The 16,998-nt window shown below is 31.8% G+C and overlaps 1 protein-coding gene across 1 annotated transcript in view; it reads left to right on the top strand.

The window, feature by feature from the left end:
• Positions 1 to 16,998, top strand: part of LOC123705910 — an 85,496-nt gene that overhangs the window by 8,713 nt on the left and 59,785 nt on the right. Inside the window, exon 2 of the mRNA XM_045655004.1 lies at positions 7,461 to 7,935. Coding sequence (XP_045510960.1) covers positions 7,461 to 7,935 — 475 coding nt within the window. The remainder of the gene's footprint in view (positions 1 to 7,460; positions 7,936 to 16,998) is intronic.

Raw genomic sequence — 16,998 nt, 5'->3', positions numbered from 1 at the left:
ATAGTCAATGATTTGATGATTTTAACAAATATAAATAACAAATAGCTCTACACATATTGCTACGACAGCAAAATACTTCGCAAAAGACTACGGTCTAAACAAAACAGGAAAATTAATATCTCTAATATATATAAATCTCGTGTCACAATGTTTGTCCTCAATGGACTCCTAAACCACTTAACCGATTATAATAAAATTCACACACCATGTGCAGTTTGATCCAACTTGAGAGATAGGATAGGTTTTATCCCGGAAATCCCACGGGAAAGGGAACTATGCGGGGTTTTCTATGAAAACGCGGGCGAAGCCGCGGGCGGAAAGCTAGTTGTAATATAACTTCACCAACTATTACTTACAAGTTGTCAATAATCATTACTAACACGTCAAATTCAACTCTATCCCAACCAAAAGATACCAACTCGGCTCAATCTACAAACAATGTATTGCTATTTGCTATACACATAGGTTGTTTGTATGTTTGTGTTGACATTGATTGCACGAACATTTAACCATTCCTACCTCCGACGCCCCTCAAGGGTTGTCTAGTGTCTGGCTCAAACGTAGATTGCTATAAATACAACAGCTATTTTTATTTTTAAAATTGTGAGTAGTTGTTTGGAATCGCAATTGGCTCTAACCCTAATTACGGGATGTGAAAATTGTTTTCCTGTATTTCCATTTTAATAGACTTTTATTGCGTAAGCTTTTAATAATAAAACAGGCTGAATAAACATTCATATAGTTTTATCATTAATACTGAATACAATATTATATTGTATGATGGAGTTATAAGGTAGTAGATGGGAATTAATATTATTATTCCTTTATAGTTCGAGCTATTTCATTCGTTTTGGCTTATTCTGTTATTTTTTGTAGTAAAAAGTTATTGAATATTTTTTTATTAACTATATAGAATATGGAGCGCTATCGAAAATAATTACATTCATAAAAATTTCATAAGCACTGTGTTAGGTTATCTCTAAAAAAGTTAATTGAAACAAGAGCAATAATTCTGCCAGAATTAGATGAGCTTTTAATAAAATTTTCGTTAAAATCCAGGGATTTATCTAATAGATCCTATTAAAGCGTGATATACTGGTATAAAAGATGGCTATGGTAATTTAAATTGAATTAACATAATAGTATTACACTAATCTAGCTCATATCTGATGATGGTAGTAGACGAAAAAGTTTACTGTAGACATCCTTCATGCTATAGCTAGCAAATTGATGATTTTATAATTATAAATAGTCCATAATGTGACTTGTTGCAGTAATGATTAATCAATAAGCTAAATGTACAATTGTACACGTGTGTTTAAATTATAAATATATCGCAAAAAAATTAAATATTACAATAAGATCTGGAATTCTTGCTAATAGACACTTTATTGAAAGTTTAACTTATATTCAACATCACTAGGAACTATTGCAAAACCTTTTATACTCATATTTAAAACTAGCTTCCGCCCGCGACTCCGTCCGCGCGGATGCGGGTCTTCGCGTGGATGGTTTATTTCTCCATTTTGAGTAGGTACTGACAATAAAATCTTATAAATATCTATTGGACCCAATTCCCAAATACGGCTAGGCCTATAATAATACGCAACGTGTGTTCGCGGTTCTACGGAACAACGTCTATGGATAAAACTGAAAAATTGAGATTAATTTTTTTCTACGTATTTTTCCAGGATAAAAAGTATCCTATTTTACGCCCAGGATAATAAGGTATAATTATACCAAGTTTCATCGAAATTGAACCGCTAGTTTTCACGTGATGCCTTCACATACAGACAGACAGACAGACAGACAGACAGACAGACAGACAGACAAAAATTTTGTTAATCACATATTTGGGTTTGGTATCGATCCAGTAACACCCCCTGCTATTTATTTTTTCAATATTTTCAATGTACAGAATTGACCCTTCTACAGATTTATTATATGTATAGATGCGAGGTCACGTTTCACTGTGACATCCAAGTCTTGGCACTGACACCGCTTCCCACAAATTAGGGAGTTAATTTACTGGCAACACTGGCACTGTTTCACGTTGCATAACATGTGCAAGGCTATTTGGATCGTTGGAAATTGTTGCACACTATGTAGGAATTAAGTTGCAGTTGTGAACAAACGAGTAAGAGAAGCTACGTATGTTTAAGCTGTAATTATTTCGATTTTGAAAAAGGAAGCTTAGTATGGTTAAATTTTAATAATAATCCATACTAATATTATAAATGCGAAAGTAACTCTGTCTGTCTGTCTGTTACTCAATCACGCCTAAACTACTGAAACAATTTTCATGAAATTTGGTATGGAGATATTTTGATACCCGAGAAAGGACATAGGCTACTTTTTATCCCGGGAAAATGACGCAATCCCGGAAATCCCACGGGAACGGAAACTATGCGGGTTTTTCTTTGACTGCGCGGGCGAAGCCGCGGGCGGAAACCTAGTCTAAAATAAATAAACAATTAAAATCTATGATAAAATCATTGATAAAATCAACAGTGTGAAGAATTTGTTGCTCTTAGTTATAATAATTATTAATTACCTTGGTAAATATATAAAGCAAACTTAGGTATAGGTATTGTTAATGCAAATGGCAATTACAAAAATCAAGAGTTTGTTAAAACATTCCCCAAATAACAAATTTTCTGTAATTATTTACAATCACTTAACTCATAAGTTTCATTCATTCAGTAAATTATAAATATTGTAATGCTATGCAAAACTGATTGAAATGTCGGAATACCCCACAAAACTTCTTGACACCGACTATTAAAGCAAATTATCCCCTAATTCGTTCTTTTAACGTCTATTTTCTATTAATCGTGACTTGTTAATCTGTCCTGAGAGTAATCCACCACTATTAATAGACCTCTCGAAAACGACTCAGTCCTATAGATTCGAAGGAAGCAAGAGACCATTAAGAGCTGGTGGGTTGAATAAATAGCGTTGTTTTGGATGGTTGCTATGGTAACGTTTGATCCGAATTGGAAATGCCTGAGGGTGAAGCTTGTGGAAATGGGACCAAAATAGGGATGTCAGTGCGAGAGACAAGGACGGTATTGGGGAGCAATTTTGCAATGCACACTTGCTACAGCTAAATTGCATTAGTCTGCCATTTGGGTGACTGCTCCCAATCTGTACGATGCCTTACATAATGTGTGGGGTACCCTACCCTGTTATTGTCCACCGCCTAATATATTTATTTATGATATTTGTATTTTTCTACATAAAAAAATGGACTTCTGTGTCCATCAAAAGAAGTAAAGTTGAGTTTAATGCGCATTTTGTGCGATAGAGTAATTCGAAAATTGCACTTGTGAAAAATTATAATATTAATTATAAAAGTATTCGTGTTTAATACATCATTAACTCGCTATGTAGAATTGAATATTATTGGAATTATTCCGTAACACGTAAGCAATAAAAAGGCTTTCATTATTTGGGTGAGGAACCATAACTTCCGTTGCATATTTAAATTCTGTTCTTTAAAGGTTATTAATTAACGTTATCTAATATCTAAGCGCGATCATTATAACTCCTGTTTCGTTTAATTACATGCTTTGTAGAAGCCGTGTCTGTATTCCAACAAATTCTGTTATAATTGAGTCTAACCTCGTAAGCTTTGTATGACCGAATCTTTTAAGCCCAAGGCCATTTAATTATTTCTTAAATCCGGGATTTGGGTTCATGTTAATGATGCCGAAATGGTTTAAAAGGTTTCTATAATGTTAGACTATTTGTTATGATGCGATGTAATATTACAATATTATTTTGGTGATAAACGACAGCCTTTTTTGGAAATTAAACACAATTTTTTAATAATGTAACTGATTCATGTTGATAATTTTGATAAAGTAGTTAATTATTACCTTAACTTGTTAACTTATTGTTTTTGGGTATAAAAGGCAGACAAAAAAGTAAAATTTGCACAAAGATTATTTCATAAAGTAATATCAATCCCACCAAAAACATTTTCATGTAAAATGTTGCCAAGACGAGCCCATATGACTCGCACTGTCAAAAAGTTATCAGATCTCATGTAGAGCGAAGCTTCTAACACTACACGCCCTAACTCTACAAGGCCTAACTTCACAAACTCTACACCTTAGTCAAAATATGTGGCTTGGCCATTTCGCTACATTCACATCGGCGTAAGGTGAAAAATTAATTCACTGTGCATTACTTTTGTGTTATACAATAGTTCTTGTAGTAACGAACGGCCAAGCCACATATTTTGACTAAGGTGTAGAGTTTGTGAAGTTAGGCCTTGTAGAGTTAGGGCGTGTAGTGTTAGAAGCTTCGCTCTACATGAGATCTGATAACTTTTTGACAGTGCGAGTCATATGGGCTCGTCTTGGCAACATTTTACATGAAAATGTTTTTGGTGGGATTTCATTTCTTTTTGTAAGTTGTTTGTAACAAAATTTTATATGTATGTCGATTAAAGTTTTAATTTTTTTTTAACAAGGAGTACCTATACATATATATATCTAGGGGAACCAAGTTTTAGATTATTAGATTAGACCTCTAGCGTCATCAAAATTTAATTTAAAATTACAGGTCTCATACAAACTCCCATCCCCTAGTTTAAGGGGTTGGGGGATGAAAGTTACAAGTTTTATAATTTTTTTGTTGTTTGTGTGCTAATACTAGCTTACATACAAAATTTCAGCTTTCTAGGACATTAGGAAATACCTTAAGAATTTTGATGATCATCAGTGAGTCAGTGACGAAATTAGCGTTTTTTAGATATAAATAAAATCTGAAGTATAAAAGCTAATGTAATTAAAACTTAATATGTTCAATAAGTCCGCTATTGACAATATATCCCGAAAATTTTGTTGATCTAGCATAATCCAAACCCAAGTTATGAGGGTTCAAAAAAACGTCGAAGCGCTTCGAGAAAAGGTAGGTAGTGCCCGTGCTTGTTCGCTTGGCTCGTCTTGGCGGGGGCACTACCGTGCCCCCAGATAGAGATGTACTAGTAATCTGTAGTATCTACCTATAAGTTTGCACTTTGAATAGTAAATAGTAATGCACATTTCTCTATTAATGAATTTATCGAGACACGGTTTTCACTATAGTTTCTTGTTTTTATTTTACTTTATAAATATCTGTGGATATCATAATGTTCTACAAGAAATAATATTGTTCTTAAGTTTTTTCATCAGCTCAATGCTGAGTGCGGTTATTATGACCATTTCCAAGATAAATAGGTATTTGTCTACGGAATGTTAGACAACATATCATTTCTAATGGTATATGGTTTCATAATATCGAGTTGCAAAGACTAGAGAAAGTAAAGCTAGGAACAATTTATTTTACTTAGGTATTTAATATTTTATAAACTTTCATGCAAGATATGTTAGTCATACAGCATACTTATTTATGTATTAAAATAAAAAAAAAATAATTAAATTTGAATGTAATGATGATGCAATGCTTTGGACATGTAATTACGTCGTTTCTTTATATAAATCGTAATATGATGTTTTGTATTATTTAATAATTTGTATTAATTTATAATTGCATTATGTATTAATTAATAATTTGTATTTGAAAATAATAGTCACTTGCACATGCTTACTATATAAACTATAAAATAGTAGTCTGAAATCGGAATATGCTAAGCTAGTTAAAGCCAATTTCGTCACAGCCCTATAGACAGTCCACAAAATATATATCTATAAAGTTAAAAATATCTCTGAAATTGGGTCAACTATCACTTACACCAATTATCATAAAAACCGATACAGCACACATTTGTTGGGAAACGTATAAAATAGCCATTAGCTGTTTTCTTTATGTTTAAATAAGTAACAATCGTAAAACGCAACTTGTTTTGGTTTTAAAGACCACGTATCATGATGTCTTACGCCGACTACTCATATATCTGCCGCAGGGGCGATATTAACACAATGACGGTTGTTTGGCGGTCGGGGCAATTTCAGTTGTTCTCTAAATTGCTTGCCTATACACAACACAATTAAGGAGCCAATTAAGGGTGCAATTCCAATGCCCCTGCTACAGGTACGTGAGTCTTAAAGCAGTATTATTTCAAGTGTGGACAAGTGACAGCGCTATAGTGACGTCTACCGTCTAGCGCTATCACTTCCCTCCAAAATAATACTTCTTTCTTGGTAACCTTGTTTATTATATGTATAGCCTAAATCTTAAAAAAGGTTACAGGTGTGGTTACAGGTTAATATCACGTCACGACGAAAATAGTCGAGTATACGTATAGAGAGGTGGGTAAAACCGCGGGGCGAAGTTAATATGTATTAACGCTAATGTTCTGCGAGGGTGTGGTAATCTCCACATTCCGAGTAGCTCAATTTGTGAACGGGCTTCAATCTTATAAAATAAATACTTGGTCTTTCGATATATGTATGTCCTTTTGCAAAAAAAAAATATGATTCCAAATTCTCGGCATAATAAAAAATGCCAAGCGTTTGTATATTGACGACGCCGTTTGTAAATGGAAAAATGACACTATTTGCCTCCGACATACTTAAAGACAAATATTATAGAGCTGAATCTATTGGTACAAATAAATGAAATTCGTTCAATTTGATAAGAATATTTAAAGTGACTTTTTAACAGTAACTGCTTTGACGAATCCATATTCAGTACAAAATGGATATAAAACAGACTATACTCCGCCGCCTGCCTGTCTGTCTGGCTCTATCTCTGGAATATATATTTTAAATTTGATTTGCTGATTCCAATAGAGTACATTTCTATTGCATTACTATAACAAATCATAACAGACAATTTATAAAAGGGCGTATAGTTAGCAAGTTTTTTTAGCAATGGTATCATATAGAGAGCAATTTAGAGAGTGTTATTGGAAGGTATCGATTTAAAGCTAAATTTAAATAAAAGTGTTTTCTGTCGTTGTAATATTTACATAGAAACAATTTGAAAGTGTGTGGTACCTGTATTTTAGGCAATCTGATATAATTGAAACATTATTTGGGCATTTTATAGTCCTGTACTAAACGTGAAGAGTATACTAGTGGGTCATTAATATTCATTAAGCATGTGGGTTACAGCAGGAAAGTCATAGTAATCGATACTAAACACACCTTTGTTATCTGTATTATTAATTAATGAATTAAGGTGTATTATTTATACTTTGCTGTTGGATTAATAAAATTGAAGCTAAAAAATTTAAAATACTTATGAAATAGTTCGTGGAAATTGTTACTTTTTTGAGAATTTGAACAATTTAATTCATATGTTGATTAAATTCAATGTATGGAAAATATGAATGCAAATAATTTACTGTTATTACAAACAGTTAATAGTAAAAAACAGTGTAGCATGAGTGAGCTCGGTGGCATGTTCACTAATAGTTATTCTCGAAAAGTTAAGAAGAGCAGTAAAAATTTAAAGATCAAAATTTTTTGTAATGATATTAACATTGATAATTTAATTTGTTTCAGAAATTGTTGAAGAACAACGATGCAATGATTTCGAGTTCAGGCTGACCTGTCGAGATTTGGATTCGCATATAGCTGTACTGGAAGCGTGGTATACTTCTACAGACGATTACCATCGCCTCTCGAACGAAACTCACGCCAGCTACACAATTAAAACGCAAAATGACACGGAACTCGACAAAGTGTACGTCTACACTAGTCCGAAACACAACGGCGTGTATGAGCTAACAAACCATTCTTTATTTGAAAATTACACTAACATGAACACTTCGTTCGAGTTCGATTCGAGACTAAATGATACATTTGTGAACGATACAATGGATAGTGTGGATATGTCAGTGGATTTTATGAATGTGAGTGAAGGATGTGGTGTAGTGCCGTATGCGCGTAGTTACGCAAGTTGGCGGGAAGGTGATAAGCGACGACGGTCGATGTCGAGAGAGGCATCGATCAATCTGCGGGCTCCAGTGAGTTACAGGTGAGAACCAATGGTAAAAACAATTACTTTTTAAATGTGCAGGGAATGAATTTACAGTTTTCGGTCGTAATTGTGATTTATATACGATTTGTTTAGAAATTTAACATGTATGTAAAACAAGGTAAATAATTCCGCTCTATGCTGTAGTAACGGGCCCTCGGCCGCAATACATGAATAAATAAGGAATCATATGTTGGAATTGTGTTAATGAAATAATTCGTTGTTTATTATGAAGTCTCGTTCATTAGTTACGGAGAATTTCGGCATTCGAAGTTTTAATTGGGTACGGTGATAAGGTATTATTGAAGACACAAGAATAATAATATATCCACGTTCTACATATCCTAATACACTAACTGCGCATCGCGGTTTCACCCGCGTGGCTCCGCTTCTGTTGGTCTTAGCGTGATGATATATAGTCTATCAATAGCTTTCCTGGATGAATGGGCTATCTAACACCGAAAGAATTTTTCAAATCGGACCAGTAGTTCCTGAGATTAGCGCGTTCAAACAAACAAACAAACTTTTCAAGTTTATAATATTTGTATAGATTTACCTATTGCGACTTTTCGATTCTATTTATACATACAGTTGACAATTGAAAGTCCATGGTATTGAGATTTCTGTAACTTTTACAATAGTCTACCAGTCTATTCATTACATTCTAGACTACACTCTTCTTTAAGGCTCCTTTATTCCATTTGTCAATTATAATGAGAAAGTAGACTTTAGAAATGTATTGTAGGAGAAAGAAAATGTTGTAAAATGTTATTCTAAAAGACGTACAGCGATAACACAGTTATTGCAAATTGCACCACTATTGTACTATCTCCCAGGGGATGGCTAGTAGCCGGCCTGACCTTGTATCTTGTGACTGACTGTTGCTTTTCTTGAATACTAAAGATTTCGCTTGATTCTGCCTTGAAGTATATTTGTGGATTTTAATGTTACTAAAATAATGAATATAACTCTATATTATTTGAGTAAACAGCATCAGCTAATAAGTTTTAATTATTTACTTAGTTTCCATCATCATTAACAGGAATTAATATAAGCTTCGTATTATTTTGGTATTAAAATATTATGTATAACTTGTATGTATTTGTCTGTATACCAAGTACGAATTTTTATAAGTTTCTATCACTTTCAAGAAGCATAAAACCTGGTTGGTTTTTCGATATAATATGTAGTTGCGTTGAGCACCATTTTGTAAAGTAATCTTGTGATTTTGTTTTTAAGCAACCATTGGCAATTTGCTAATATTTTTGATTCGTCTCGATCCGGGCGGACATTGCTAGTTAGTAAGACTGCGAAATTAACCAAGTATGCGGATATCCAATTCATACAGATAGGACGATGATATTGATTATAATAATTTTATTGCAAGAATAAATAAAATCTTACAGAATTGAATAAAAAAAAAATCAAGATATGTAGAGAATCTGAAGTTCGATTTCAAGTTTTTCGAGGGCATAGAACAATTTTGTGAATCTGTTCGATTCTGCCTCAAAGACGAGTTGACTTTTATACGGAGTTATAGCAACATAATATAAAGAAATAACATCATTATAATTGGACCAAAAAGTAGCTAAAAAACAGTTACCGTAAAAAAATAAATACTTTCTCTATATTGTATCGTAAATGAGTTATTCATCATAAATTAGATTAACGTCAAAGGTTATCATAAAATAGGTCAAGATAAAACGAACAAGGTGACAAAGACCGCGAAGATGAGTTACTTGTTTTGACCTCGATTGTTCAATAATTCGAAATTCCCTAGTGTTGATATAAAAACCAATGAAATATGATAAAATATAAGACAATTTTCACGAAACATCCTATGTAAGTAAGTAAATAATGTTTATCAATACCACAGATAATTATATATATATATATATTAAATAATAAAAGGGAATATGCAATTAAGTAACTGTGTCCATTTATAAATATTCCTGTTTGTAAAAATTTTGAGTTTAGTTCTTAGTTGAATAACTTTCTGCTCATGACCTTTCTCATATTTCCTTTTTAATGACTTACCTCTGACATCATGTAAGCAAAATAACTCTCAGAGTAGTTCTGTAAATCTAAAACAATAAGAATAGCATTCTTATTTGGAATGTTTTATTTTCAATAATATATATGTACTTTGTTTTGACCATGAATCTTTGTTAATCAACACAATTATAAATGTCAAACAGAAAGTTAAATATTTAAATATGTACATTTAAAATTATCTAGTTCTTCTTTTCTTATAAAATTCGATTATTAACGTTTCATCGATATCTTGCAATGGGGAATGTTAACAAGAATCCCTTTGATCTTGGACGATTTACGTTACGGTAGGTATGCGAAGCGTTAGTCATTTGTTTAGTTAAACCATAGAGAATAGAGATGTTTGGAATTTTATATTATCTGTACTAATTATTATATGTTCAAAACTTCATTATGTTATGATTATGTTGTGATTTTTATAATTGGTTGTTCTTCGTTTTAACTGGAACTTAACAACTAGCTAAGTAAATTAGCAACTAGGTAGGATAGGTTGTTGTTGATATTTTTCTTTATTAAATTGTTTTTTTACATAAATAAAAACTTAAACAGTAAATATAGGTTTGTGTGAAAAATAGTGTATGTTTTATTAATTTACCAATTTATGGAAAGGAAAAGCCAGGAAAATCGGTCTTAAAATAAATTAAATTATTTCAAAATAAAACACAGATTATATTAGCTGTGCCATTTAGAAAATTAGACGAATTTAATAGATTTGTACTCAGTAGGTAGTAGGTACGTAATACGTTTTAATATTATAATGAGAATGAACGGTAAAATCTCCTTTCTTCAATACTGATGAATAATAAGCTTTCGAGCAAACAGTGGAAGATGGGATATCAATGCGAAGGAACGTTCGTGCGCAAATATTTGTGCCAATCTGCCCTAATACCCTCCTCTATTTGAGATCGTGTCTATTTCTGTTCTTTATTTTATGAGAACCGAGTAATTACGTAAATCAAGTTATAAATGTTGCAAAATATCGTAAGTTATCATTCCGAGTATTATTTACAATTGTTGTTAGTGTGAAAATAATATTTGGTCAATATATTGTTCAGAACTTTACAGAGATAGAGGTCACAAACATGTGTTATTTCTATTATGAAGCTTTTTTTTCAGATCTGCAGAAATTTTGTCATCAACGCAAACGTGTGAACGCTGCGCGCTGCAGGCTGAAGCTAGTTCATTATTATGTGAAAATTTCCGAGATTTAGCATTAAAAACTCAATCATTCCAATCGTTACGAAATAACATCAGTCACAAGCACAACTCACAATAAACAAGAGCTTTCATAACACATACTACGGCCACAGAAATTATAATAGTACCTACAACGTCCACGTGATTAACTAAACACAGTGTATTACGTTACATTCTCTAATTAACGACCTAGTAATTGGATTAGAATTTTAGTTACGAATCCTGATACCAATTATGTCTGAAACTTTATTAAAGACCGGTTCTCGGAGGGATTACGGACATTACATGTTGGAGAATTAATTGACGTCCATTTAGATCGAGTCCATGAATTTGTCAGTCTACTGGGGATTGAATTGCTTATAAGATTTTCTGAATATGTGCTTGTTAATTAATTGCCTATGATCAGATTTTTAAGCTTTCTTTTGCATTTTGTTTGTATTACGTGTATAAAATTAATTAAAAGGCGTAAACGAAAACAAGATGATATATATTATGATCATAATCATAGTTGATACGATTTCGATTCTGTTTTTAGAACTACGCCTCTATAAGTAACTCTATGTATCTTATTTAGTATGCAGATAGATCATAGCGTGAAGAATATAGATTATACCTAGGTATATTATCTTTTATACAGGTTCCTATAATGTATGTGATTACTAGTATTTAGTATTATGTTATCTGTACTGTACTTTTACTTTATATACTTGAATTGACGCAGCCAAAGGCTGGTATAATAATAAGAGCGTTACAAGAACTACACGAGAAAGCTTGCTCATTTCGTATCTATTAGTTTGTGTCAAAATAAAGTGTTAAATTAAGGCGGTTCGGAAGCAAAGCCGTTAATCAAACAGGCCATTTATCATTAGTTACGACTTGTTTATGTTGTCATGTTGGCTTAGTATAAATTAAGATTTGATAAACATCAACAAATAACGGTTAAACATATTAATCCTATGTTTTTTTATAGAATTCGGAATAAACGGGACAACAACTTTATTCTACAAAGACAAAATAATAATGTATGAAAAATAACATTGTTAATTAAAAAAAAAAAAAAGATGTAACAGTCCTAACTTATTGACGATTAAAAACACTTTTGACTACAAAAATCAATCAAAAGTAGTTGTACCGAAGCTCTTAGTTAAAACGCTATAATATTTACACAGTTTTACTGAAGTCTACTACTGCTTATACCTTTTAAACCGACAAAGACAACTAACTTATCTACTGACCGCACTCTTACTTTCAAAAAGGTTGTTAAATAATAATGAATGCATTTAATATCAAAGCCTATCATTTGTAAGGAATTTTAAAGTGTTCAATTTCGAAACTCCACACGCACTGTATAAATTAACAGCATTTTATCGATAAATGCGTTCCGATTATCTACTAAATAGTAGGTTACTGTTTTATAATCTCGTCAGGTAAGTTGTATATATATGTAGTTATAGCCGCGGAAGCTGTTGTATAGTTTGTAAACAGTTACTTTTGTAATAAATACAGGAGCGGATAAACAATGTAAGACTTGCATTCCTTTGAAGCTTACCTTGTATATGTTTTTTTATTCGCAAATATATTTAGAAGTTCAGAAATCGAACTTCGTGGGCAAGAAATGTCATACTGTGTTTTATCTGGCTGTAAGTACAAAGTTCAACTGGATTTATTAATTGAAAATCTCTGCTTACATCTAAGCTTATTGTTGTTGAAGTAATTTTTTGAATGACGTTAATATTACTTAGCAAAACTAGTATCTTACGCTAAATTACATACTAAAGTAAACTATGTATTATTAACTAACGACTTGTAAACGCACAGAGTTATTCCAACATCTATCAATCGACGCCCATAACATACGCAATATAAATGTGAATAAAATAGTCCAGACACTCAGGTATAAGTTTTATTTCAAGCGCCGACTAAAATTGGATTAATGCACTCGCAGATGTGAGTACAATGTTCGGAAATGGATCTCGCTAGCCGATTTTCTAGGGCACGGAATATACGGGTGAAGATTGTGGACGTTCAAGATGCGTTTTGGGGAAATAATTCTATGGAGAAAGATGGTCGTGTATTTTACAAAATGAGGAGATTTTCGAACATATTTATATTTCGAATTGATTCCTACTTCCGGAACTCTTGTGGGATTGGTAATAAATGGCAACGTAAGTATGTAGTTACAATTTTGTAAAACCATTTTTCTGAAAATCATTATGTTTGTCGTGAAGAGGCGTTTTCCTGTTTTTGAAGTGAAAACTTCTTTGGCGGCGTTGGGTATAAAATCTTAAACTCGCGTCAGGACACGTGGCCTGATCGGAAAAGCGTAAGACGGATGTTTTTTTTTAGTCCTTATATTCCATGCGTAAGACGGATACCATTCCAAAATATCAAACATGCTGAACGTTAATAATCAAGTTTTCACTTCTGCCGGCACTCCCGGAGTGCAACCCGTCTTTTTTTTTCTCCTTTTCTTCCTTTAATGCTTACTTCAAAGTTTATTTTGGTACAATGTGCAATCAATAATTGAACAAAGCAGCATATAATTGTAAAAAGTGGCAACTATTTTAACTCTACCAAAAAACGATTCCGAAATAATATACGTATGTTCACAAATATTAGATAAAAAGCTAACTACAAATTTCATTAAACTGTTACGTTCATCGGAGATCCAATTAAAATTGTTTTAATTGAATCTAGAACACTTTAATTAGATTTGTTTTGCTTTTGTGATATTTATGGCTTTTATTGAAAAGAGAGAGTTATGAAAAGGTTCGAAGTACTGAGATCAATCTGTAGATTATGTGGATATCACAGGTGGATGTGGAATGTGGATATATTATTTTTACTTTTAAAATTAAGGTGTCATGACAAATGTCAAAGTTCCTTTCCATATCCTCCTATTTCGATTTTGCAAGAAACAAAACAAAATAAGTAAGTATACTATTTTATTAAATACACTATAATAAACGAGTTGTTTTATGATTTTATCCTCTCAAATAAACAACACTGCAGTTTGAGTAAAGAAGTTGTAGAAAGGTTTGAATATTAATAAATTATGAACATTTTGCACACAGTAACAAACATAATCTTATTTTATCTACCTTATTTACTTGCAAATTATCTTTTATGAGAGCTCGTTAATTAGATAGTTAAGTGCGATGTCTAGTGTCAGACACCTGAGCACTGTCTAGAAACTAACCTTGAACTTTCGTTAGGTCATTTGATAAACATGTAGTGCGATTTTCTTCTCTAGACTTCGATTTATTTAATGGTTGTCAGTTAGGTCATTTGATAAATAGATTTATAGCGCTAGATTCTGCTTTATTTAAAGGTTATTGATGGGTTCGCAAAAAGGTTTGTATTTTTTAAATAATACGAGTTTTAAAGGAGACATATTGGTTATTTCAAAACCATACTTGAATTACTGAAACTTTTAGAATATTCTTTACTAGGTACATATTCTCTAGTCTCAAGAACTAAAAATGTAAGGTAATGAAAATAAAACTTATTTTTTTATTTAATTCAAACAGCAACTGTGCCATTCATAATTAAGAATGACTGATGAAGACTATAAAATGCGTAATAAAGCTGGCTTTTCTGTGAATAGCGTGTTCTATGATAAATAAACATATTTAATTAAATATTTGTTTGCTAGATAACTTTTTAAATATACAAACCCAACCAACCATAACTTTTCTCATCACAGATAAACAAAAACCTACGAAAACTTGGTGCAATTTTGGAAAATATTATTGATATTCAAAATAATTTATATGATTGCCTTTCATCATTTTTTATCAGCTATCATTATTTTTTATCTGTTTTCAATATTGGGGCTTTTGACTAAACAAGGATGTCAGTCTCATCAAATCTTTATTTGTTGGTTAAAATTATAAGACAAAAAAAAATTAGTACTGTCCAGTCCAAAACTCCGCCAATATAAATTGAAAAACATTCTATATATCTTTAATACATAAATATATATCAGAATTATCAGAAAGCACTTCAAAGCACGTTGTGGACAGGCTAATACATAAATAACTAGGAAGTTAGGAACTACTAACTAGCAAGTTTGATTAAGCGCTTACTTAGCTTTGCAACTTGTTAAAGTTATGGATACCTACGTCGTTATACGGTCACCGATGAAGTTTAAAGCCAATATAAGCTCGTTCAATATAATATGGGATTTTAAATAGAGTACCATTTTGCTGATTTTGTTTAGAATTTATTTTTTATAATGTGCTAGGACAGCTCTTGCAATAATTTGTAAGGTAGAGCAACAGTCAAAATATTTTTATGTATGTCGAAAATATGTTAAAATTTGATTTTTTAATCTGATAAAACTTAGTTTTAAAGCATATTAAAAATTGATAAAAATTTAAGTTATGAAGAGATCATTATATGCCTCTTTCAAATAATTATTATTAAGTAATTACTATTAAGTAATTATTATTAAGTATATATTTAATTCATAATGTGGTCTTCTTTAAAGTAGGTAGTAATATTTTTAATCATTTTCCTGGGGTTAACAAACTGCAGGCTTGAAAGGACTAGCTAGTCGATAGATGCTTCTTCGTTAATACTTGAGTCTTATGAGGAGCTTGCCGCAGTTTTGACGAGCAAAAGAACTTTCATGCATCTAGAATCACAAAATAAACGACATGAACAGCGTATGTGTTAAAATCATTATTGAATTGTATTATTCAACAGAGCTATAAAAGATTTTATTATATCATTATTTAATTATTAGATTATCAAATAATTTCAATATTTATTACGATGTTATGCTATAGATTTCAGTATTTTATAAAAACATATAACAATTATTTAAGTAAACAAAACTCAAAATTCTGAACTAAATAAAAATTGTCACGATCGGTTCAAAATTGAAGATAAGTAGAAATTTCTATACATATTTGAAGACATCTTAAAATGTATTCTTTGTCACGACAATGCTCGAATCGAAATCACGAAATATTCTAACAATAGCGTAAAATTTGTTTAACCGAACATTCGATCTTGGATTTTTATCACAAGTTAGCAGGTTAAAGGTAGGTTCTAAAATGAAGGAACTTTATTTTGACACAGAACCTATTCTGCAGTTGGAGAAAAGGAATGAAAACGAACATGATAATAAAGGAAAAAAAAGTACAAAGGCATATTGAGGGAAAGTGTCGCTGCTTTTTCTTTATTCATAACTAGCTGCTCCGCGCGGTTTCGCGGTTTAGCGTGATGATATGGCCTATGGTTGCCTTGATAAATGGGCTATCAAACACCGAAAGAATTTTTCAAATCGGACCAGTAGTTCCCGAGATTAGCGCGTTCAAACAAACAAACAAACTATTCAGCTTTATAATTTTAGTATAGATTTGTTTTTTGTCGAGATATCTAAATAACTATATTCATAATCTGTAGATGAAATGGTTTTTGGAGTCAAGAAAGCCTTGGTGGACAAGTAAGCATTAGCAATTTAAATTATTTGACAATTTCAACGATTAACAAGGGGTAATAGTTATTATTCGTTCAATAAATTTACGATTATTCATGTTTTTTATCGCTTGCTTTGCAGAATACTATCGTCCTTAGGCTTCATTGAGTAAGCTGCTTACAGCGGCTTAGAAAGCTGACGTGTTGGCAAGTATAGTTTTTGTTCCTATAGTGTATTAATAGGCGTTTTAATCATGCAGAAAGTGGAGTAGGCGCCGTGGAGTTTAAAGCGTTTTTTTTTAAAGTTAAATAAGAAATAGTACGGATACACATAGGCACGCAGAATACGCAGGTTATTCTAGTATTTTAGCTGATATTGTATTTAAA

Source organism: Colias croceus, chromosome 3 (assembly GCF_905220415.1).
Source record: "Colias croceus chromosome 3, ilColCroc2.1".
In the NCBI taxonomy this organism is placed as follows: Eukaryota; Metazoa; Arthropoda; class Insecta; order Lepidoptera; family Pieridae; genus Colias; species Colias croceus.
The sequence above is the reverse complement of the archived record's forward strand: the minus strand, read 5'-3'. Positions and strand labels throughout refer to the sequence as shown.